This window comes from Pelophylax lessonae, assembly GCF_965119305.1.
Source record: "Pelophylax lessonae genome assembly, chromosome: 1".
NCBI classification, from domain to species: Eukaryota; Metazoa; Chordata; class Amphibia; order Anura; family Ranidae; genus Pelophylax; species Pelophylax lessonae.
In genome coordinates, this window is record NC_138768.1 from 139,002,338 (window position 1) to 139,029,104 (window position 26,767).

The 26,767-nt window shown below is 42.6% G+C and overlaps 1 protein-coding gene across 1 annotated transcript in view; it reads right to left on the reverse strand.

Annotated features, from left to right (window-relative positions):
• The window catches only part of MAP1B (microtubule associated protein 1B), a 107,690-nt gene that overhangs the window by 48,395 nt on the left and 32,528 nt on the right, over nucleotides 1–26,767 (reverse strand). The window contains exon 2 of the mRNA XM_082257325.1: nucleotides 18,716–18,817. Within this exon, the coding sequence (XP_082113451.1) occupies nucleotides 18,716–18,817 (102 nt within the window). The remainder of the gene's footprint in view (nucleotides 1–18,715; nucleotides 18,818–26,767) is intronic.

The following is a 26,767-nucleotide window of genomic DNA, read 5'->3' on the forward strand; positions in this document are numbered from 1 at the left end:
AGTCTTGAATTTTACAATTATTTTTAGCAGTAAACTGACCTTACTGTAATAATCTGACTGTACAATCCTTTTTAGATCCTCCGACAACATTTAGATCTTCCGACATGTAGTGCTAGGGCCTGATTTGATACATATTTATTAGATAGTCAAGTTAAATAAGTCCTCACATATTTTGGTGAATTTTAGGGAGATTCTAGTACATTGGCTCTCCAGGTCAGTGTTTTCATGTGGAAGGCTCTTTTCAAGGCAGTTTTTTCCAGGTTCTCTCTAAAGCTATCTCTACAAAACAGGCACTATCCAGGTGGTCATTTCAAACAATAGGAATAATCCAGGTGGTTTCTCCATAAGGCAGATATTGTTCAGACGGTTTCTCCACAAGGCAGGCACTATTCAGATGACTCTCCACAAGCCAGGCACTATTATTATGGTCTCTCTACAAGGCAGGCACTATTCAGATGGTCTTTCCACAAGGCAGGCACTATTCAAATGGTCTTTCCACATGGCAGGCCCTATTCAGATGGTTTATCCACAAGGCAGGCACTATTTCGATGGTCTCTCCACAAGGCAGACACTATTAGGATGACCTCTCTACAAGGCAGGCACTATTCAGATGGTCTCTTCACAAGGCAGACACTATTAGGATGACCTCTCTACAAGGCAGGCACTATTCAAATGGTCTTTCCACAAGGCAGGCCCTATTCAGATGGTTTATCCACAAGGCAGGCACTATTTAGATGGTCTCTCCACAAGGCAGACACTATTCAGATGGTTTAACCACAAGGCAGGCACTATTCAGATAGTCTCTCCACAAGGTAGGCACTATTGAGATGGTCTCTCCACAAGGGAGGTCCTATTCAGATGGCCTATCTACAAGGCAGACACTATTAGGATGGTCTCTCCACAAGGCCGACACTATTAGGATGTTTGTAAATTAAGTTGCGCTAAATATGATCAATGGAGGTATAAAGTCCACAAAGTCACTCCCAACAATAAATGAAGATGTAATCCAGGACCAGACTCCCTTAAGGGTATATGCTTACCAGATTGAGGTAAGATAAAAGCAGATGCTCTATGTAAATCTTGTCACCTTGATAGTAGATCCAGGCCCACGTAAGCGGTGAACTCAATGGTCATTGGATCATGGAAAAAATGTGAAAATACGCAATAGCGTAAAACCCAACAACTAAATTGATTAACACCACGGTGTTGCTTAAAGGATGGATTACGTGTGAAATAAACCACCACCAATGATCACTGATAACAGTGAACTGATATGTACATAAAAGGGAAAATAATTGAGTGATAAATACCCCTTACCAGATAGAGATAAGGGTTGATGCAAACAAAACAATTATATTGTGTTCCAGCTAAAGTTGCCTCTTACCAAACGACAATAATAAATAGCCCAAGTGAGGAAGGCAATGATGGGAAGATTAAGTGTTGAACCATCACCAGCTAGATTAGCCTCTTACCATGTGAGAGTAAAAACAAGTATGTGCAAATCACAATCCAATGTGACACTCGGATTCAATACCAAGAAACACCAGTAGGGGTCGCCTCTTACCAGATCAAATATTCAACCAAGCCTGTATGGAAATCAGTGATTCGGGGGCCCGACCCTGGACTTGAACAACTAGTCCTCAGATGTATCCGGAGGTATTCCAAATGTTCACCAACAAAAAGGAAAAGAGGCTCCCATAGCATAAAACCATTTAAAATGTATTCAAGTAAAAAACAGGAAAACTTACAGGAGACCAGGAAGGAATGAGCAATGTATGCAGCCGCCGGCCGGATGGCTTCGCTCGCCCGCACTCTCTGGTCGCAATTCGATGACGTCAGTACGCCGTGCCCTGACGACGTTTCGTCACAGATGACGTTTTCAAACTATTAGGTTGGTCTCTCCAAAAGGCAGGCACTATTCAGATGGTCTCTCCACAAGGCAGGTGCTATTCAGATGGTCTCTCCACAAGGCAGGCACTATTCAGATGGCCTATCCACAAGGCAGGCACTATTCAGATGGCCTATCCACAAGGCAGGCACTATGCAGATGGTCTCTCCACAATGCAGACACTAAAAGGATGGTCTCTTCACAAGGGAGGCCCTATTTAGATGTTCTCCCCACAAGACAGGCACTATTCAGATGGTCTCTCCACAAGACAGGCACTATTCAGATGGTCTATCCACAAGGTAGACACTATTAGGATGGTCTCTCCACAAGGCAGACATTATTAGGATGGTCTCTCCAAAAGGCAGGCACTATTCAGATGGTCTCTCCACAAGGCAGACACTATTAGAATGGTCTCTCCAAAAGGCAGACACTATTCAGATGGTCTCTCCACAAGGCAGACACTATTCAGATGGTCTATCCACAAGGCAGGCACTATTAGTATGGTCTCTCCACAAGGCTGGCACTCTCTGGATGGTCTCCCCACAAGGCAGACACTCTCTGGGTGGTCTTTGCACATAATGGGTTCTCCACATTTGAATCTCTCTAAGAGGCTAGCTCCCCACTTGGCTGTCGTTCAACAAAGTCGTTTTTCCACAGGATCCTTTCAATACAGTGCATGTAAGTCAGATGTTCAGGCACTACACAGACCACACCTCTAATTTGAACTTTCACACCACATAGATTGTAAATTAATGATGCTCATAAGGGCACCAGGCCTGGCTTTGCCCCTGACTGCTCACCAGCTTTTAACCCGGCAATGATTAGAGGATCAAAAGTACAGAATGACAATGTATATTTTCTGAATAGGATAGGGTTTTTTTAATGCTTATGTATAAAATCATACTATATATTTCTTCAACCAAATATATAATGTGGCATACGAATCTAGTATACAAAATTATTCTGTCACAAAGCTGGCACTGTTGTTAAAAAAAGCAAATTGTATAACCATTGTGACCACCAGCTGTGTACCAAATAAGCTCAAGATCAATTACATAAGCAAGCCTATTATACAGCATTTTTTTAGTTCAGTCAAATCAGAATGTGCAGCTTCTTCCTGGTGCCTGGAGCTGCTATTGATCATATCAGCATGTTGGCTGGAAATGAAGTTAATTGCCAATTGTTAAACGATGCAGATATGGTTAAGCAAACCCAGCCCAAAGGGCACAGGAAATCTGCGTTAAAGTGCAAAATTGCCTTTGAGTCACAAGCACTTTAAAGCAGACTGAGTGCTAATAGCCTCCATTAGATTGTAATCCAAAAGGATAAATTTAAATCGTTCTCCACAATTTGGATTAAAGGGGATCTAATTAAGCTTTCCCCTTGAGATACATTTTCTGTATGTGTGTGGCAGAGATTAGAGGACAGGATAGGAATCCTTGGAGTAATGCAGTATTTTTTGGTTTCTTATTAATTAAAACGTACCCTAACTACAGGCAAATAAACCACTTTATCTGCTGAACCTAAGTAGCTAACAGGAAGCAGTATTGATATGCACATACTGACCCTATCAAAAAAAAAAGCCAAGGGGTTTCCAGTCACAACTGACCAAGCAGCCTGCAACCAACCAAATTAACCTGTCCAACAGTATGCGTTAACAAAGGCTTAGTTGCACACATTTGCAAATACATGCGTAAGCTGCAGGCCATAGCAAGGCACCCTGATATCTGCAGACCCTAACTCTACCTTTAACTACCTCAATACTGGGCACTTAAACCCCCTTCCTTCCCAGACCAATTTTCATCTTTTAGCGCTGTTGCATTTTGAATGACAATTGCGCGGTCATGCAACATTGTACCTAAACCAAATTTGTGTCATTTTTTCCCCACAAATAGAGCTTTCTTTTGGTGGTATTTGATCACTGTCAGGTTTTTTCTTTTTTGGTGCACAAATAAAAAAAGACAGAAAAGTTTGAAAAAAAAAAAAAGTTTTTTTGTTTAGGTTATACAATTTTGTGAATAGATACGTTTTTTCCTGCACTGATGATGCCGCACTGACAGGCACTGATGAGGAGACACTGATTGGGTGGCACTGATGGGGTGGCACTGATATGCAGCACTGATGGGCACTGATAGGTAGCAATGATATGCAGCACTGATGGACACTGATATGTGGCACTGATAGATAGCACTGATATGTAGCATTGGTGGGCACTGATAGGCAGCGCTGATGGGCACTGATAGGCAGCACTGATGGGCACTGATCGGCGGCACTGATGGGCACTGGTGGGCACTGATAGGTGGCACTGATCGGCACTGATGGGCGGCACTGATTGGCACTGATGGGCGGCACTGATTGGCACTGATGGGGGGCACTGATGGGCACTGATAGGCAGCACTGGTGGGCAATAATGGGCACTGGTGGGCAGCACTGGTGGATGGCAATAACGGGCACTGGTGGGCAGCACTGATATATTGCATTGGTGGGCAGCACTGATAGGAGGGCACTACTGGCAGGCTGTTTGCCATCCCTGGTGGCCATGGTGGGCATCCCTGGTGGTCATGGGTGGGCATCCCTGGTGGCTCTAGTGGCATCCCCTCCCCCCAGGGCTGCACTGGTAATCAATCATCTGATTACCAGCACAGACCCCCCCTGTGATCAGTGAGTACTTAAAAATACTCACTGATCACCCCAGCTCCAGAATCGATCCTCTTCTTCTCCTCCCTGACAGGATCTGTCAGTGAGGAGAAGAGATCGAAGCCGTTACAACGGCTGTATTTACATTGCATGACGGCTGTGATTGGACACAGCCGTCATGTGATCAGGAGGGCCAATCACAGGGCCCTCCTGACGCATCTTGTTGCGCTGTGTCCGAGGGACACAGGCACATCGGGATCGCGCCGCTGCGCGTGCCCGCGGCGGCGCGATCTCGCTCCTTCTGAAGGACGTTCCGGAACGTCCATTCAGAAGGACGAGACTCCCACCCGGCCGTATATGTACTATGGCCCGGGTGGGAGGTGGTTAAAGAGTCTCCACAGTGAGAGCACATATATTCTGATGGATAGATGGAGGACAGGTGACTGGAGGGAGCCCACCCCTCCTTAAAGGCGCAGGGTCACACTGAACACCCAGCACATTACACATTGTCAGCAAAGGTGTCAGTGCGTTGCCTGACCAATATAAACAATATTACAAAAAGTGGTCACCTCCCCCACCTATAACTGGTCTTGACAGTAGGGAGCACTGGAAGGGCAAATGCAGATCAAAAAAGCAAGGGGATTTCCAGTCACTACTCACCAACCACCCAAGACCAACCAAATTAACCTGTCTAACATATGCATTAAAAACAGGGGTTTAGTTGCTCACATTTGCAAATATATGTGTAAGCTGCAGGCCATGGCATGGCACCCTGATATCTGCAGACCCTAACTCTACCTTTAAAGAGTCTCCACAGTGAGAGCACATGCTACCATTGTGGGTGTTCAGTGTGATCCTGCGCCTTTAAGGAAGGGTGGGCTCCCTCCAGTCACCTGTCCTCCATCTATCCATCAGAATGCATGTGCTCCCACTATGGAGACTCTTTAAAGGTAGAGTTAGGGTCTGCAGATATCAGGGTGCCTTGCCGTGGCCTGCAGCTTAAGCATGTATTTGCAAATGTGTGCAACTAAACCCCTGCTTTTAATGCATACTGTTAGACAGGTTAATTCGGTTGGTCGCAGGCTTGTTGGTAAGTTGTGACTGGAAACCCCTTGGCTTTTTTTGACATGGGTTTGCCCTTCCAGTACTCCTTGCTGTTAAAACCAGTTATAGGTGGGGAAAATGACCATTTTCTGTACATACGGTCCCTACCAGGGGTTCGGGAGCTATATATGACTCCATCCTTGGGGCAGCCTCTTATCGCTACAATTTCTATAGTTATTTTACTCCTGTTGAGTTCTACACCATCCACATACGTTATACAATGCTTGGCTTCAGATTCAAAGAGATAGAGAATATCCTGCACCTGTCTTTTACCCCAGAACCCCACAAATGGTTTCATGGGGTGTGGTAACAACAGTTGTTTCATCGGATATATGTAATATAAACAATGTTCATTCCTATACTGAAAGCTTCTCACATTCACATGTAGTCTCATATAGGGGCAGGATGGGACAAGGTTTTGACCACTCAGATATTAACTGCTACTACACTTACGTGGAAAACTGTGCAGTAGTTTTTCACTAGTAAGACAGAAGATTCCTGGCATATACAGTATAGCACACCAGTATGGTCGGATGGTCGGATCTCTGAATAGGGCACAATGGCCATAACCAAGGGTCTCAGTCCGGTTTACAAGCACATGTGTGTGCGAATGTGAAGTGCAAAGCTTAGCACAGATTTGCAGAGGGGTATTTTAGTACAGCCTCCGGTGGTACAAAAAAAGTGGAATCCTCCTGCCATATTATAATAATTAACCTTATAACTGGCTTTAAATGTCTTTAAAATAAATTATTGATTTTGTTTAATTTCAAACTACAAAAAAAGAAAAAAAAAACTGCTTTGATCACTGACATTCATCACTGAATGGACACTTAGCTGTAGCACTGAGTAGTGTACAGATAAAAAGCATAAATAATTCACATAAATTTACATTTTTAAAAGGCTATTAATAATAAATGAGTCTACATCCGCCTACTGCACAGTATGGGAAGGAAAACAGCCTATAAAGGAATTGAAGCCCCAGATGTATTTGGACGCTATACATTTTATCAAGCATTATGCTGCACTGCACAATGAATGTAGGATCAGAGTTGTATAAAGTACTCCAAACCCATACTTGAGTAAAAGTACAAGTGCTCGATCAAAAAGTGACTTGAGTAGAAGTGGAAGTGCTCGATCAAAAAGGGACTTGAGTAGAAGTACTAAAGTATTCAACATTTTTTGTACTTAAGTACTGCAAGTAGTTTTTTAAAAAATGTTGCTACTCAAGTACTGAAAGTAAAAGTACCAGTAGTTTTGAAAAAAAAAATTGCTACTCAAGTACTGAAAGTAAAAGTACAAGTACTGTGTTATGTAGTTATTAAAGAAAGAAGTCAAAAGTTTGAACATCATATTGTTTTTTTATTATTTCAAATGCAGCTTGTATTTATACATACAGTAGCTTTTATTTTCGTATGCGGTGATAATACACGTTTTGAACTTCATGAAACCTGCCATCTACTGTTCTGGAAGTGGTAATTTTTATAATTGTAACGAGTAACTATGCAGCACAAAAAAAAAAAAATATCGGTGTAGAAGTATTGAAATCATTGAAAAAATGTAGTGAAGTAAAAGTGGAAGTAGGAGAAAGAAATTCTACTCTAGGAAAGTACAGATACCGCCTTTCGGTACTTAAGTACAGTAGTGAAGTAGTTCCACTTAGTTACTATACATCTCTGTGTAGGATACCAACCTTATACAATAAGGGGTCTTATTCTCACATACACTGTAAATGTCCAATCTAGCCTATTTCTTATCACACGGTACTGTGTGATTCTATTCTGTCTCTTTTTATACCTTCCTTATTAATGGTTATACAAAAAAAAAATCCCCAAAACCTCTGTACCCCTGCAATGCCACTGACAGAGAATTTACAATCATTGGGGACCATGTTGCATGATTTTACCAGCAATAACTTTATTAAGCAGAACTATAAGGCCTCATGCACACTGGTCGTTATTACAGCTGCTGTTTTTGGCATCAGACATTTTTTTCTACAGTCAATAAACTCCCCAGCATGTTATCTTATGTGTCCATGCACACACAGGCTGTTATCAGCAGTTTTTGGCAGGAGCAGTTTCTGGCTGTATAAAAAAAAAAAAACGAAAACTAGTGGGTTTTCAGTGGCGTTTTTCAGCTGTAAAAATGCTATAACGTCGATAAATGCCAGAAAACGCTGCTAACTGGCATTTTTTTGGCGTTTTTGATTCCATTGCTTTTGTTTAAGCCTGGGTTCTGTTTTGAGGTGTCGTTCATGGAACATAGCCTGGGTTCACACTGGTGCATGCTGAACACCGCATGTGATTTGCCTCATAAATGCACCACATTCCTGTGCACATCACATGGGATGTCTGTGTGATGTGATTTCAGCCATATATTTTGCATGGCTCAAATTGCATCACATTTGCACCAAAATGTTGTAGGACGCGTTTTTCCCCGCACCTAAATCTTATCGCATGGGTGTGAACACTCATGCGTTGCAATTCTGGGTAGCATTTTCTGGCAAGCATTGCATTGTGGGAAAGTGGGAGTTACTAAAATAGCAGAGAGGTGATTTTTTGCTAAAAACGCCAAAAAAACGCTAACGCAAAAAAAAAAAAATGCTGAAAAACGCCAATGCAAAAAAGCTGAAAACTCTACAAAGCTACTGACATTTTTATAACGTCCAATGTGCATGAGTCCTAATAAGAATAAATATAATATTTATATTATATCTCTATACCACACGTGTCAAACACAATCTAGCCCACCAGGACATTTTATATGGCCCTCGCACCTCTCCTGCAGCTGCAGCACCCCCCTTGTCTCTGCCCTCACCTTATCTCAGCAGTCGGCAGCAGAGAAGAGGACAGAACTCCTTCATCAGATCCTGCACTTCTCTGTGCAGCCACGGAGAGAGGGCTCCCCCCCCCCCACCTTCAGCAGTCAGCAGCACAGAGGAGGAAAGATTTCATCCTACAGATCCTGAGCATCTCTGGGAGCCGCAGAACCCCTTTGTTTCCACCTCCTCTGGTCTAAGCTTTTAGCAGACACTGGCAGCTGACTCTAGCTCTCCTCTGGTCCTCCTTAAAACCCTGCACTTTCTGCTTCCCAATTCCGCCCCCAGCTTCTTCCCTGCAGCAGCAAAAAATAAGCGAGGTGCTCTGTGATGTAAGGGAGGGTGGGGGACTCTTGACATCTGATGTAAGGGGGGAGTGGGGTGCTCTAGACATCTAGTCCTACAGATACAACCGGCCCTTTTGCAATTTTTTTTTTTAGTTAATTTTAGTGTCATTTTAAACATGACAAATTATAGAATACAAAATGTATACTTTTTATCTACAGTAACAGTAACATTTTAAGGCCCTGTTCACATATAGTACGGTGACCTGTTTTTTCCCACACTGGATGAACGCAGGTCACCGCTAGGAAACACAGAAAACAGTTGTTTTTTATGTGTCCTATTCACACTGCAATTCACCCCGGAGCAGTGTTGCCAACCGCCAGTATTTTTACGCCCCGTACACACGAGTCGAAATTCGGCCGGGAATTTTCATCCGACGACCGATCTGCCGATTTTCGGCTTGTTAGTATGATGCTTCCGACAACCGACTCCGACTTTTCGGCCGAAAAAATCCTGGTGTGCAGGCTATATCATTTTTGTCGACCATCAAAACACGACTGATTTTCGTCTCATTAGTACAGATTTCGATAAGGAAAAATCTTATGAGCAAGACTAGGCATGCTCAGAGATGAAAGAACACATAGAAAGCAATCCAACACATGACATCACTTCTGAAGTAGAATTCTGTCGTGCGGGAAAATGAGTGTGCAGTCTAGAGCACATTCCAACCAACAGACACCACTCTGGACAAAAGACAGATGACCGATCGGCGGAAATTCGTTGCGTGTGTACGGGGCTTTACTGGCAGCCAGTAAGAAATGGGCACTTTTCTCCTGCCAGAAAATGCCAGTGACAGGAAGAGGTTGCCAGTAAAAAATATGGCTGTGACGCTCGACTTGGAACTGTGCATGCGCAGCTCCAGCTCAGAGTGTGTTCTACAGTGTGTTCCTGTGGGTCTGGCGGAGGCAGTACGTGAGAGTATTGTGTGATGTCATGGAGCCTCGTTTGCGGGTCTAGAGGATGGGAAAAAGGCAAGCTGGGAGCAGGACTATCGGTGTTGTTTGGACTGAAGGCACCATCTGGTGTGGAGAGAGACTGTCACTGTGACTCAGGAGGGGACGTATTGTGTCGTCATCATCATCATCTGTCCTGCTGCACGCTGCTGTCAGTGTCACTGTGAGAGTCAATTTCATATGTGTGCACCTCCCCATTCTAATTTCTTGCCCTCCTGAGTCCTGTCCCTGAGCTTCTTACTTACTATATCGAAAATAGAATAAGAAATATGTGTTTTGCCTTAATATCTACCTTATATCACATTGCTAACTGCATATTGTACTTGTTTGTAGCCTAAATACTGAAACTTGCAGATAAAACTGTAATTTTGTAACTTTTGGAAATGCCAGTAAAAACTTGGCTGTGCCAGTAAACGTTGGGTGTCATGTCAGTAAATTTCAATCTGGTAAGTTGGCAACACTGCCCCGGAGGTGTGGTACAGTGAGCTGCATTAAATCGCAGCACACAGGAAGGAATCGCATGTCACTGTACAGCAGTGCAATACACTTCTATTTCTATAACCATAATAAACTGGGGTATTGTCCAATGTTACTGCTGCCATATCCTACCCAACCACCGCCATTTTCCTTCCACCAATTTTTCCGACATAAAATAACTTCACACCAATACATCTTTATTTTTTGGGTTTTACTGGCCATAGCAGCCCCTTTATTAAACAACCATAAATAACAAATCTCTTCATTACACAATATAACATTCTTCTTAGAGAAAACATAACATAAACAGCCTGACATAGCTACCTGCTCTTCTAATAGGTCTTAAGATTTTTGAAGACACCCTTAAATGACCAACCTGCTGTATCTGGCACCAACTTGCGTCACCAGGGGCCCCCAGCCGCAATTACACCGGCTCGGGGACAAACATTTATCCATACTCCAGCCGATACAGCCAGCTTAACCACTTGCCGACCACCCACAGTATATTTACTGCGGCAGTCAGCCCCTCACAGGCAAAGCAACTAAGGACTACGTCGCTAGCCTGTAAGGCTCTAGGGGGCGAGCACGCGCCGCCGGAGGCCCGCTCCCACCCCCGCTCGCTCCTGCACATCCCTCGCGATCGTCCGGTGCAGAGGGAGAAAAGCAGGCGGCTGATGTAAACAAAGCCGCCTGTCATTCTCCCTGGTGTACGAACAGAGATCATACAGTCCTGCTATGTAGGATCGTATGTCTCTGCCATTACACACACAGCCACATCCCTTTACAGTTAGAAGCACGCCCCTAGGGACACACTTAACCCCTGCATCACCAATAAAGTTAACCCCTTACCTGTCAGTGTCATTTTTACAGTAACAGTGCATATGTATAGCACTGATTACTGTAGTAATGTCACTGGTACCCCCAAAAGTGTCAAAAATGTCAGTCAAGGGTCCGATCTGTCCGCCGCAATGTCGCAGTCCCGCAAAAAAAATCGCAGATTGCCGCCATTACTCGTTAAAAAAAAAACAACAAAAATTACAAAAATCTTTCCCTTAGTTAGTAAACGCAATAACTTTTGCGTAAACCAATCAAAATACGCTTATTGCGATTTTTTTTACCAAACATATGTAGCAGAAAACAAATTGGCCTAAAATGTTAAAAAATTTTGATTTTTACATTTTTTTGGGGAATTTCATATAAAAAAATGTGAAAATATTGTTACTTTTGCAAAATTTACGCTATTTTTTTGTTTAAAGCGCAAAAAGTAAAAATCGCACAGGTGATCAAATACCACCAAAAGAAAGCTCTGTTTGTGGGAAAAAAAGGACGTCAAGTTTGTTTAGGTACAGCATCGAACGACCGCGCAATTGTCCGTTAAAGTCACGCAGTGCCGAATCGCAAAAGAGGGCCTGGTCAGGAAGGGGGTAAAATCTTCCGGGGCTTAAGTGGTTAACCACATCCATATTACTTCAGACACTATTAGGGTAGGTACACCCATACCGAAGATGGGCCCAGACCCTCGTTCTCCAAAGAACGTAACCATCCCCTGCTTTCAAAAACCCAGCAACCTCTGCCCGCTGCCATGACAACACCATCGCCATCCTACCCCGAAAAGAAAACCCAAGATAAAACTGAAAAAAGGGGACGGGAGGGAGGGAGAAACTTTTCCTGCGCTGTCCCCTTGCTAAACTGATTCTACAAGCAGCACGTCCCACCAGAAGACCCCTAGGACCACACCCTGCCCCACCCTATCCTCCACCAACAAGGTAAGGCCTTTATTTATTCTTGGCCCTTATTATCGTTAACCCCTTAGTTCACTCTCGCCTATTTTGCCAAACCCAGTTATGTAGGCCCTGCGCTTATGCTGCGCCTTCAGCTACTGGCCTGCTGCTTTCTTCATTTACTGCTTTTTTTTCAGCTGCCTAAAACTATTAGTTATACATTAATAGTTTGTATTTAATTTTACTATTTAGACCCAAACATACTAAAGAAAGTGAATACATACAGCGGGTAAAATAAGTATTAAATATTTCACCATTTTTCTAGGTAAAGATATTTCTAAAAGCGCTATTGACATGACATTTTTACCACATGTTGGTAACAACCCATGTAATTCATACATACAAAGAAACCAATTATTTTCACAATTATTTTCAGCAACATAGCAAAACAAAAATAAAATGATGAAAACAGCTAATTTGTTCATGAGCACATTGTAATAAACATGAAGCAATAGAAATTACTGTATAATTGCAGCCCTGAAATTACATTCTTAGGGAATATTAGTCAAACACATAGTAACAAGATTTGCAATGTCAACTGAAATATGACATGGTAAACAAACAAGACAAATCAAAGTCTGGCAGACGTTTGACAGCTGCAGATGTGCCTTGCGTTTTCCTCCGAACAGTAGAAAATCTGGAAAAGGGCTGCTTAGTGTCTGCTCAGCAAATAATAGACCATCTAGCGAGTTACGAGGGTGGTGGGTTTTGCATGCAGGATCTGACTACACTCAGGCATGAGTCACATTATATGTTCTTTCGCTTGTATATAGATAGGATAGGGGGGAGGACGTCAGCACTGATGGGAATAATAGTAATTCTGGCAAGCCTTTTAACTTCCCCAATTCATTCATTACTAGAAAGCAACTGGCTGGTGTGTTGGCTTGGGAACATCTCAGGGATTTGAGGTCACCACCCAATTGGGATGGCTGGGATCACTATTGGGTGACTGTCATCTCCTATCCCAGCTGGGTATCTTTAGGCCTTTTTTATCCACTTGCCTACTGGGCACTTTTACCCCCCTTCCTGACCAGACAAAGCTGTCAGCGCTGTCGCACTTTGAATGACAATTTTGCGGTCATGCAACACTGTAGCGAAACAAATTTTTTAGCATTTTTGTTACACAAATAAAGGTTTCGTTTGGTGGTTGTGGTTGGTTGTGTTTCTTATGCAGAAAAAAACAGCTCTCCGCTGAAGCAGGAATCAAACCTAAGATTTGAGTAGCTTTATTGCATCTCTTAACCACTTAAGCCCCGGAAGATTTTACCCCCTTCCTGACCAGGGGGTATTTTGCGAATCGGCACTGCGTGACTTTAACGGACAATTGCGCGGTCGTGCGACGCTGTATCTAAACGAATTTGGCGTCCTTTTTTTCCCACAAACAGAGCTTTCTTTTGGTGGTATTTGATCACCTGTGCGATTTTTTGATCACGCGCTATAAACAAAAAAAGAGCGTAAATTTTGCAAAAATAGCAATATTTTTCACATTTTTTTATATGAAATTCCCCCCCAAAAAAATGTAAAAATCAAAATGTTTTAACATTTTCGGCCAATTTGTTTTATGCTACCTATGTTTGGTAAAAGAAATCGCAAAAAGCGTATTTTGATTGGTTTGCGCAAAAGTTATCGCGTTTACTAACAAAGGGAAAGATTTTTGTCATTTTTGTTGGGTTTTTTTTTAACGCGTAATGGTGGCGATTTGCGATTTTTTTGCGGTACTGCGACATTGCGGCGGACAGATCGGACCCTTGACTGACATTTTTGCCACTTTTGGGGTTACCAGTGACATTTTCACAGTAATCAGTGCTATACATATGCACTGTTACTGTAAAAATACACTGGCAGTGAAGGGGTTAACTTTTTTGAAAGGGAGGGGCTATGTGTGTCCCTAGGGGCGTGCTTTCTACTGTGATTGGCTGTGGCTTCAGATGTATGAAGAGTGATCAACGGTTCTACATAGTAGAACCGTATGATCATCCTTCATACATAGGGGAGAATGACAGGCAGCTTGTTTACACAAGCCGCCTGACTTTCTCCCTCTCCCCCGCCGATCGCAGAGTGACCGGCGGACATCGGGTCCGCCGGTCACATGCGCGGAGGGGTCCGTGACCACACGGGAGCGGGAGCGCGCCGCCGGGGGCGCGCGCTCGCTCCCTAGACCCTCACAAGCTAGTGACGTAGCCCTACGTCACTTTGCCTGTGAGGGGCTGACAGCCGACGTAGATAGTCGTGCGGCGGTCGGCAAGTGGTTAAAGACCCATTTAGCTCGTCTGACAGTTCTAGTTACATATAGTTACATAGTAGTTGAGGTTGAATAAAGACAATAGTCCATCCAGTTCAACCTGTGTAGGCCGTAATCATTTCTCATATCCCTGAATGTTTTGATCCTTGAGATGTACGTCCAAGAGTCTTTTAAATGTAGCCATACTCCCCGCAGTTACTGCCATTTGTAGTAGAGAATTCCACAGTCTTGTAGCCCTTACTCTAAGGCTACATTCACATGTTAGCGTAGCAGACCGCGGGCAGAATCACCACGATTCTGCCCCCTATCCGGAAATCATTGCAAATCGCAGGACGCCTGTGCGTTGCCGTTGATTTGCAATGGCACCCCAACACTGTGCGATGTTGCCGCGATTTCCGCCTGCCGAATCGCGGTAACATCGCCCAAACAAAATCGTGGGTCGCATGACGACCCAAAGAAGCTCTTGTACCTTTTTTGGGCATCATGTGACCCGCGATTTTGTTTGCGGGATGTTACCGCGATTCGGCAGGCGGAAATCGCGGCAACATCACACAGCGTTTGGGGTGCCATTGCAAATCAACGGCAACGCACAGGCGTCCCGCGATTTGCAATGATTTCCAGATCGCGGGCAGAATCACGGTGATTCTGCCCGCGGTCCGCTACGCTAACATGTGAACGTAGCCTAAAGAACCCCCTGCGTAGTCTGAGGTTAAATCTCTTCTCCTCTAAACGCATTGTATGGCCTCATGCATTTCTTGCGACTGAATAGTTTTTTCTATGCTCAGATCACCATTGAGGTATTTGTAAATTGCCTAGAATCGTTCTATATTTCTAATTTTGGATGGAGCAATAGAGGGTTGAAACTCCTGTAAAGTTTTTATTGCTGTGCCTATGACAGAACACAATTGAATGTAAAAGTCCCCAAAGGACCCCATAAGAACACAGTGAGGAAGGGGGTTTTATTGCTGTTTGTGCCCCCATGAGTAAGATTTTTCCCTCACTTTCTCTTCAGGAAAGTGGGGGATTATATGTTAGGGACACTAAGGTTATATGCATTTTTATGCCAAAAACAAAGTGCTGAGAAATAAATCCCAACTTCAATTTATAATAAAATTTACAAAATCAATTGTACATGGCGTTTAAAAATCAGCTCTTACTGTAATACTCACTCTATCTCCAGTGCTGCCCCCCCTGCACACTCACCAGTTCAAATTTCAAGTGCTGGTCCTTTTCTGAGCCCACTGGTGCCCTATGTCATTCAATCCACCCCAGGCATTATTGCCCTTATTTTTTTCAAAAGAATGCTTTAGAGAATGGGGCTATGTTGAGTCGTCTTCTCGAGTATGCAGGACTTGCACACTGCAGGAAAAGGACGTGACGTGACCAAACTATATATATATAGTGGGTATAGAAAAGATCACTCCCTTTAAAATAATCACATTTTGTTGCTTTGCAGCCTGAAATGAAGACAGGCACAGTTTTTGTTTTATCCAGCACATCTTATAATATCCAGGTGAAAGATAATAAACCAACATGTTAGAAAAAATAAAATAAAAATGTAAAAACAGAATCACTGAGTTGAAGAAAGGATCACCCCCTTATGTCAGTATTTTGTTGAACCTACTTTGGCTTTAATTATAGCCTTTAGGCTGTTGGGAGCTGTCTCCACTATCTTTGCACATCTAGACTTATATACTAGACAATATTTGCCCACTAATCTTTGCATAACTGCTCACGTTCAGTTAAGTTTGATGGTGACTGTTTGTGGACTGCAGTCTTCAAGTAATTTCACAGGTTTCAAATGGGGTTTAAGCCCGGACTCTGACTAGGCCATGCAAGGGCATTCTCCTTTTTCTTTAACCACTGTGTGGTCTTTTTTGCTGTGTGCTTTGGGTCATTGTCATGTTGGAAGGTTAAACCTCTTTCCGCTGACAACTTTCTGGCAGAGGGCATCAGATTTTCCTGAAGAATTTGACGGTATTTTGCCCCATCCATTTTTCCTTCTACTCTGACAAGTGCTCCAGTCAGTGCAGTATTTTGGCCTAAGCCAACAAGGCCCAGGCCTAGGGCGGCACTTTGTAGGGGGGCAGCAAAAAAGCCACCTCCCCTCCACCTGAGACTCTATTGGCCACTGGTTGCTAGAACCGCCTCTCTCACCCCCTCTCTCTTTCTCACTCACCCCCTTCTCTCTCTCTCTCTCTCCCCTCTTCTCTCTCTCCCTCTCTCTCTTTCACCCCCTCTCTCTTTCTATATCATCCCCTCTCTCTCTCTCTCTCTCTCTCTCGCGCTCTCTCTCTCATCCCCACTCTATCATCCCCCCTCTCTCTCATCCCCCCCACTCTCTCATCCCCCTCTCTCTCTCACCCCCCCTCTCTCTCATATCCCCTCTTTCTCTCATCTCCCCTCTCTCTCTCTCATCCTCCCTCTCTTTGATTTCCCCTCTCTCTCATCCCCCCTCTCTCTCTCTCATCCCCCTCTCTCTCTCCCTCACCCACCCCCTCTCACTCTCCCACCCCCTCTCATGAGATCTCAGGGGTTCATGCTGGGACTTGCAGTCCTTCAATTCTGGAGGGAGTCACATCTGTTAAAAAAGGAGTGGGGCAAATTTACATAGGGGGGCGCCCAATTTTAGTCTTGCCTAGGGCAACACAAAACCAAAATACACCACTGGCTCCAGTCCCTGCTGCAGAGGAACACCCCCATAACAGGATATTACCACCTCCATTCTTTACTGTAGGAATGGTGTTATTTGGATTGTGAGCTGTATTGGATTTCCGCCAGACATATTGATTAGTGTTGAGACAAAATAATTCCATTTTAGTCAGCAAACGGACGGTCACCATCAAATTTAACTGAACTTGAGCAGTTCTGCAAAGAAAAGTGGGTAAATATTGCAAAGTCTAGATGTGCAAAGATAGTAGCGACCTATCCTAACAGACTAAAGACAGTAATAAAAGCAAAATGTGGTCCAACAATATACTGCCACGAGGGCAGTGATCCTTTTTCCAACTCAGTGATTCTGTTTTTGAATTTATTTTGAATTTGTTTTGTTATGTTGGTGTTGAATCTTTCTCTTGGATGTTTTAGGTTGCACTGAGTAAATACAGCTTTATAAAACAAAAATGGTGTCTGTCTTCATTTCAGGCTGCAAAACAATAAAATGTGATTATTGTAAAGGGGGTAATTATTTTCTATACCCACTGTACCTTTAATCTTTATAGGTTTAATAAAATAAAGGCAACATGAGTTGCTACAAGAGTGATGTGGTAGTAAACAGCAGGAGGGGTTACCTGGAATTGGGTTGTAATCTACCAACTGTATAGGAGGATCTAAAATTGTTTAGTCCTTTATAAGAAGGCGCATGTTAACCACTTTAAGACCGGAAGATTTTGCTGCTTAAAGACCAGGCCCTATTTTGCGACTCCGACACAGCGTTACTTTAACTTACAATTGCACGGTCACGGGACGATGTACCCAAATAAAATTAACTTCCTTTTTTTCCCCACAAATAGAGCTTTCTTTTGGTGGTTTGATCACCTGTGCGTTTTTTATTTTTTGCGCTATAAACAAAAAAATAGCGTCAATTTTGAAAAAAAAAAACAATATTTTTCACATTTTGCTATATAACATTCCCCCCAAAAAATGTAAAATTTAAATTTTTTTAACATTTTAGGCCAATTTGTTTTCTGCTACATATTTCTGGTAAAAAAATTGCAATAAGCGTATTTTGATTGGTTTGCGCAAAAGTTATCGCGTCTACTAACTACGGGAAAGATTTAGGTCATTTTTATTGTTTTTTTTTTTTTTAACAGCAATGGCGGTGATCTGCGATTTTTTGCGGGACTGCGACATTGCGGCGGACAGATCAGACCCCTAACTGACACTTTTGGGGGTACCAGTGACATTATTACTAAAGTAATCAGTGCTAAAAAAATGCACTGTTACTTTAATAATGACACTGGCAGGGAAGGGGTTAACATTATGGGTGATCAAGGGGTTAAATGTAAGCCTAGGGAAGTGATTCTAACTGTGAGGGGGGGGTTGGGCTTGTGAGATGATCACAGAGACATGCGATCCTATATAGCAGGAACACATAGCCTCTGTGATCATCCGAGGGAGAAGGACGGATGGCTGTGTTTACATCAGCCGTCCCTCCTTCTCTGTCAGCGGGGAGCAATCGGAGCCACCTGACACCCGCACTGGCTCCCTGGCTGACGAGCAGGGGTGAGAGCGAGCCACTGGCGGTGCACGCTCTACCCCTAGCCTCCTGAGAGCGAGCGACGTAGTACTACGTCAGTTTGCCCAGGAGCGGCTGCCTGCCGCAGTAAATCTGCGGTGGGCGGTCGTCAAGTGGTTAATTTTATTATTACATTTTTTTATGGCTTTACATTCACATGGCTACAATATGCATATTCCTGTAGATAACATACATATAAAAATAAACCAGAAAGATGGTAAACATTTATAGCTCACCTCTAACTTCTGGAGAAAATCGTGCAGAGTGACGGGATACAAACAGCTTCAATTCTTGGTCTAAGTTGCATTCAGTGAGCTTTGTGTCCCATGATCGGATACCTGCATAATGAAATGCAATATGTTAAATCAGTAGTAAAAATATGTTGAATCAATATAAGAATATATTTAAATAGGTCAAGCTGTGTTTTCAAATTACATTTCAAACATATACTTTAAAGTGATATTAAACACACTGTTTAATTTACAGTATCCCTTATATTTCTGTATATGGATGATGGCACTGTAATTATTTTATTAAAAACAAACATCTAAGTACTTTTTTTCTAATTGATATACAGCTGTCACATGACCCAGATCTTTCCCAGCCTGTCTGCAGGGAAAAAGAAGCAGGAGGAGCTTCTAGTCTTCTGCTGCTGATCACATGTTCAAAATAAAACAAAAAAACGGCCTTTGGAATACACAGTAAAAAAAATATATATAAATAAACTGTTTTAAATTGTCATACAGATATATATTTGAAATCAAATCTTTATTATTTTTGGCAATAACATGGTGTGGGCGGATTGTCACACCCCTCCAGCCTATGTCTTAGAATAAGAAGGAGATGAAGCCTCCAATAATCTACATGTAATATCCCGCTGGTTAGTGGGCATGGAGGAGGAGGGAGGAATTGGGCTGTCCTTTACTACTGTGTATACGCCCACATGTGTGACTGTATGTGTAACATGGGACGCTCAGATGTAATAGAGAGAAAACTCACTGAAAATTGAGCATGTGCAGAGTTGCCACTACAGCTGCAAAATCCCTAGCTGAATGGGGAACATGAACAAAAGGTGGAGATAGAGAGAAGCAGTATAAGCCAGTTTTTTTGCAGAATACAGAAAATGACTCTCATAGTGAATGAGTATGAACCGCATGTAATTATTCATTTATTGATTGTTTTTTATGATGTCGATTTAGTGACACTTTATCTCAGAATGATTAATACATTCTGAAAATGATACTCCCCGATGGGATGCAAAATTAATAGGTACATAAATATCCAATATAAATAAATAAATAAATAACTAATACCCATTCCCTACCTATTGTAATACAATGTTAAAAACCCATTGATGTTACATACACTTTAACTCTTCCCAAAAAAGAGAGAGAGATAGGCATCAATCAAAGGGAGATTTTCCAACACTCTTACTGTGCGATAATGAGTACCTCTGACTGTTCAGGACCCTCATTATCACCCTCTTTCACATCAGAAATGTCTTGCTAATTGAATATGATGATTTAATATCTATGTCCCCCTAACCCAGTCTTTTTCACCTTTATTGATAGTTACCACTTGATAACAACACATTTCTGTATATTTCACTGCGCTTAAGATTCCAAAAATTGCTTATATAGTTCACTGCTGCTACTTAAATAATAAGAAAAAATAATAAGAATAACGCTGACTCTGACCCTAAGAGCATCATCCCTACAGTCAAGCACAGAGGTGGAAACATTATGCTTTGGGGCTGTTTCTCCTCTAAAGGTACAGACCGATTTTTGCCACATTGAGGGGCCAATGGACATGCCCATGTATTGTAAAATCTTGGATGAGGACCGTCTTCCCTCAGCCAGAACCCTAAAGGTGGGTCATGGGTGAGTCTTTCAGCAGGACAATGACCAGAAACATACTGCCAAGACAACAAAGGAGTGCCTCAGAAGAAGAACATTAAGGTCATGGAGTGGCCTAGCCAGGCTCTAGACCTTCATCCTATAGAAAATGTATGGAGGGAGATGAAATTTCAAGTTGCCAAGTGACAGTCAAGAAACCTTAGGAATTTAGAGAAGATCTGTAAAGAATGGACCAAAATCCCTCCTGAGATGACTGCAAACCTGGTCACTAACTACAAGAAACGTCCAATAAGGCTTTCTCCAACAAGTACTAAATCATGTTTTTCTTGGGGATCAAATACTTTTTTTACTCACTGAACTGCAACTCAATTTATAACATTTGTGTCATATGTGTTTTTTTCTGGAATTTTTGGTTGATATTTGATCATTTAAAATACACCTATCGTAAAATTTATAGACCCTTCATTTCTTTGTAAGTGGGTAAACTTCCAAAATCTGCAGGGGATCAAATAAAGATTTTCCCCACTGTATGCTGTACTTCTGGTGTCCTCTAGTCCACTGCAGCATGTCAAACTCAAATGAAACAGTGGGCTAAACTAAGGTGAATTGATCTTCAAGAGGCTACCTGGGTTTGCTAAGGGGCCACCTTTTTATGCATAATCATAAAAAACCTTTTGTGTGCTGCTCCCCCCACAGCCCCCCTAATACTCACCTGAGCCCCACCTGGATCCAGTGATGTGCATGAGAGTCTCGGCTGTTCCGGGGCTCCCTCTCCACTCCACTGCTGCCAATCACAGCCAGTGAGTGGGTGGGGCCAAGTTAAGGCTTTATGTGTCTTATGGATGCATAGAGCAGGGCTCAGAAGCAAGCATGAACCAGTGCCCCCCTAGCAAGCGGCTTGCTGTTGGGGGCTCTTGGTAAGGGGAAGGGGCCAGGAGCGTCGGCGGGGGATGCAAGAAGAAGAGGATTGGGGCTGCTCTGTGCAAAACCATTACACAGAGCAGGTAAGTATAATATTTATGTATTTATTTATTTTAGGCTGAACCTTTAATACCACTTTAAATGAAAATCCTAAAACCCCCCCACCACCACCACTGATGGACATTAAAAAGACCCTGTCAGGTCTCTAAAAGTGCTTGTAAGCCCTTACATACACCCAGTGAAGCGACTGGCCTCAAGTAATACACAAAGATGAAGAAAATCCTCCTACATAAGGTATACCTGTTTATCTGCAGTCTTCAATTCTCTACATCTGATAAAAGTCTAGTATTTAAAAAGCTTGTCTGAACAGTCAGAAAAAAGGGGCAGAGAGCTAAAGTTACACTCTGCAGATCTCAGTAAGGAGAGCTCTGAGAGCTGATTGGAGGGAAGGGACACACCCCCTTTACACAGCACGCAGGAACAGAGCTGAGGCTGTCAATCAGCTGGAGCCCCCTCTCCTGTCACCTTTTTTCTCTTGGTGTCAGGAAAACCTGAAAAAAGTGACTCATGTTGATAGCAAAGGAAGGAGGCAGCAGACAGAAATGACACTTAGTGCTCTTAATTAAGACACTCAAATACAATTGTACAAAGATGTGCTTTGTTCATATTTAATGTCTGAGGTTTACAACCACTTAGATTTTTTATGCCAGAAGGTTCCCGGCTGCACACTGGTTCTTTCCTGCAGAACTCAGCAGGAACAATTGAGGTCAGAGATAGAAACCAGCATGCAGCAGCAGGGGCCAGAGTCTTCTAACACTTCCAGAAGTGTGAAATACCAAATAGAATAAACATGTTGCTGGAAAAGTGAGTATCCTCTGCCTTTTATTGCAGAAACCTTCTGGCTTAAAACATTTAGAGACCTGGCAGTGTCTATAAAAAAGTGTTAAAATGATTAAACTTTAGGAAAAAAAATTAGGATAACTACTTTCCTAACTAATGCTTTTGGTGTAGTCATAAAGGTGGTGAGGACATCACTCAACCTTCTCTCAGGATTCTGGAGAAGTGGATGATCCCATATTTCTCAAGAAGCTTTTCTTTGTAATCATAAATAAAGTCATGGGAGATAAAAATGGAAGCATAGAAAACACTATCATTATATCTATCAATCGCAGTTGTCAGTATACATAAGGCATTTATGAAACCAATCTAGCCATGTGGATGTAGTTGGAAGCCTTGTTTTAAATTTAGGAAAGCCCTACATTTTCATTGTTAGTGCTGCATGCAATAAATTCAAGTCGTTTTTTGTACAACACTGTTACTGTAAGGTGCTAATGTTGCGACAAATTAATAAAGAAATGCTACCACTTTAGTCAAAAGAAAAGTGAAGGTACATAGGTCCTCTTCTATGTTGGAGTAAATTGTTGATTACTTTGCACATGTAAAAATTGTGTTGCATCTTTTGCAATAAAATTTGTTCCTCTGTTAGTTACGTTACGGTTCCGTTACTCCCCCCACCTTCCCTTCACTGGCAAGATCTGGGAACTGTACTGCCTTTCTTAACCCCACTTCTCTAAGTCCCTTATGAAGCTGAGAACAGGGCTCATGTGATCACTTATAAAAAATAAAATAATTTCCCATATATACTGTATATATATATATATATATATATATATATATATATATATATATATACTGTATATATATATATATATATATATATATATATATACACTACTCAAAAAAATTAAAGGAACACTTTTTTAATCAGAGTATAGCATTAAGCCAAGTAAACTCCCGGGATATTGATCTGGTCAGTTAGGTAGCAGAGGGGATTGTTAATCAGCTTCAGCTGCTTTGGTGTTATATGAAATGCACTGGATTTGCAACAATGAGATGATCACCAAAACAGGAACGGTTTTACAGGTTTAGGCCAATTACCTTTTTTTCCCTACTCATCTTTTCTGACTGTTTTTCACTAGTTTTGCATTTGGCTAGGATCTGTGTAACTACTGATATCATGAGGTGTTACCTGGACCCTATAGAGGTTGCACAGAATGACACATCAATACGTGCCATTGCCAGAAGGTCTCAAGAGCATGGAGGAGATTCCAGGAGACAGGCAGTTACTCTAGGAGAGCTGGACAGGGCCGTAGAAAGTCCTTAACCCATCAGCAGGACCGGTATCTGCTCCTTTGTGCAAGGAGGAACAAGATGAGCACTGGCAGAGCCCTACAAAATGACCTCCAGCAGGCCACTGGTGTGAATGTCTTTGACCAAACAATCAGAAACAGACTTCATGAGGGTGGCCTGAGGGCCCAACGTTCTCTAGTGGGCCCTGTGCTCACTGCCCGGCACCATGGAGCTCGATTGGCATTTGCCATTGAACACCAGAATTGGCAGGTCTGCCACTGGCGCCCGTGCTTTTCACAGATGAGCACGTCACAGATGCAAAAGGATCTGTAGAAGCCATGGAGAACATTATGCTGCCTGTAATATCGGTCAGCATGACCAGTTTGGTGGTGGTTCGTGATGGCCTGAGGAGGCATATCCATGGAGGGAGGCACAGACTTCTACAGGCTAGAAAATGGCCCCCTGACTGCAATTAGGTACCGGGAGGAAATCCTTGGACCCATTGTCAGACCCTACGCTGGTGCAGGGGGTCCTGGGTTCCTCCTGTTGCATTAAAATGCCCAGCCTCATGTGATGAGAGTATGCAGCCAGTTCCTAGAGGGTGAAGGAATTAATACCATTGAATGGCATCCACACTCGCTTGACCTAAATCCAGTAGAAAACCTCTGAGACATTATGTTTCGGTCCATCCGACACCACAAGGTTGCACCTCAGTCTGTTCAGGAGCTCAGCGATGCCCTGGTCCAGATCTGGGACGAAATACCCCAGTACACCATCCGTCATCTCATTAGGAGATGCCCCGACGTTGTCAGGCATGCATACAAGCATAATATAAAAAATTATAAGTTGCGCTATATGAAAAAATTTAACATAAAAGAGAAAATAGCATAGACTAAAAATATTTTTGACATGAAAACATAATTATTGACACTATAAAACAAAAAAGTGATCCATTAGCATGATTAATATGAACACCTGTGCAAGTCCAACAAAGTGTAAACACGTATATCTCCAACCATGCAATTTACACATGGATTTCCTTCGTGAAAAATCTTCCACCACCAATTGTAATGTCCACCACCAAGACAGGATGACCTGCTTAAGAAATATAGACCTCAATGGGTCCACAGCGCTTTGAGATAAAACCCAACCAAGGCCTTTATCTTTGAAGGAATATAAGGACTCTCCTCTGTATACCTCCAACCATGAATCCAGCTTGGCAGCCTTGATGTAGTTTTGAGAGACCTCTTGAGCTGCGGCAGTGGAATCAATTAAGATGGACGTACACTGGTCAAGCAAGATACCTGTCATTTTCTTAGGTTCTCCTGGACTAAATTGCAACAGATTTTGCAATTCCTAATGGCATTGAAGTTAGCATGAAACAGCATAAGTAGGGAACACCTGGGACCAAGCAGTTATAATCAGTGTGAGGCTGTAGCTAATTGGATCATCCTTTATTATTCATTTTGCCTTCTTCTGAATCACCTGTGGGTATATGATTGTGTTTATGGAGGATTTTGTTTTAGTTATTGTTTCCTATTGGTTGAACTAGATGTACTTTTTTCAACCTGACTATGTAACTATGTAATAACTACATGCAGTTATCAAGATACAATATTTTGTGAATATGAAAATAAATATGAAAATAAATGTTTGCATCACTTTAGATTTATTAACGCAGCCGATGTTAGTAATTCACCCTGGACTGTTTTTATCACAAGACATATGCATGTTCCTAAGAAACCAGTTCAATTCCCCATGGATGTACCATGATGTCAGTGTATGGCAATGGAATGCAAATTAGGTTTATATTCAGTACTTAACACTTTTTTTTTTTTACTCATCAGTGAAATTAATCCTTTGCTTCCTTAAAGGGATTGTAAAGGCAGAAGGTTTTTTTTTTTTCTTAATGCATTCTATGTGAAGGAGCCCTCCTCAGCCCCCTAATGCTTACCTGAGCCCATCCAGGGATGTTGCAGGAGTTTCTCAGCTGCCCAGGACTCCCCTCCTCATTGGCTTCCACTGCTGTCAATCAAACTCAGTCAGCCAATCAGGAGAGAGAGAGGGGACGGGGCCGGGTCACGGCTCCATGTCTGAATGGACACAGGAAGCTGTGTCCCGGTTCAGGTGCCCCCACAGCAAGCTGTTTGCTGTGGGGGCACTCTACAGGAGGGAGGGGCCAGGAGTACAGAAGAGGGACCCGAGAAAAGGAGGATACGGGCCAACTCTGCGCAAAACCACCTGCACAGAGCACATAAGTGTAACATGTTGGTTATTTAAAAAAATCGAGACTTTTCAATCACTTTATCCAGATAAAGAATACAGTGACGTTTATTTAAATTTTCATAAAGCACTCCCATTTTTTCTTGGTGTTTATTGTTTCTAGGATTTGGTCCAATTTAATATCTTGTAGTATTGAGCGCAGTTTAGTAAAGTTCGCTCGTTTAAAATTTAGTGTTCTTGTACTACCCTCATGCCTCCTTTTCCTGTGATTTTTACTGAATGTAATCATTCTGTGATTGCTGGATCCCAAGTTGTCCCGTATTTCCACATCTGCGATGAGATTTGAGTTGTTTGTAATTAATAGATCTAGCAATGCATCCTTCCTAGTCAGGGAATCCACCAATTGGGATTGGGATTAGATGCAAAGCATTCTCTGTGTCAGCATGCACCAGGGCAGAGAGTTGGCAAAGGACCTAAAGCAAATAGAGATCACTGGAGAAGCGGTGTCTAATTCAGTGATTTCCAGCTTCCAGGGGTATGGTATATACATGGTCCAGGCTGGATCAACGTAACTATGTATAAATATTCATACCTTGAATTCAGCTTTAAAGGTTAAGTAGGGTTTAGTGAGCACAATTTCTTTCCCTAAAGTAATTTATAAAATTAATTTTTCACATGTTTATTTTTTAATATTTTTGCTATGGTAGGAGTATATTTATGAAGCAGTAAGGCACCTTTTACACAGGCGCCTATGCTTAATGGAATGGCTTGCTCCGTGGGGAATTGCTTCACTAATCCCCGCCGAGCAGGTGGATGACAGGTCCTGTCCGCGCTTTCCTCTATGGGGAAATCGGGTGAAAACTAACCCCCTGTCCATTTTCATATGATCCTATCCAATCCGCCTGTCCATTTTCATATGATCCTATCCAATCCGCCTGCCCATTTTCATAAGATCCTATCTGATCCGCCAGACAGATAGAAAATAGGACCACCATCTGTCTGGAATTTGTGGGCAGGATTGGATCAGATAGTGGTGGGTGTCAGTGACATGTGTCTGCTGACATCTGCCCCTCTATAGAAGAGACTGGAGGGTCCGATCAGGTCTGCCTGAAAAACTGGCAGGCGGACCTAAACTAAAACCCTAGTGAAAGGACCCTA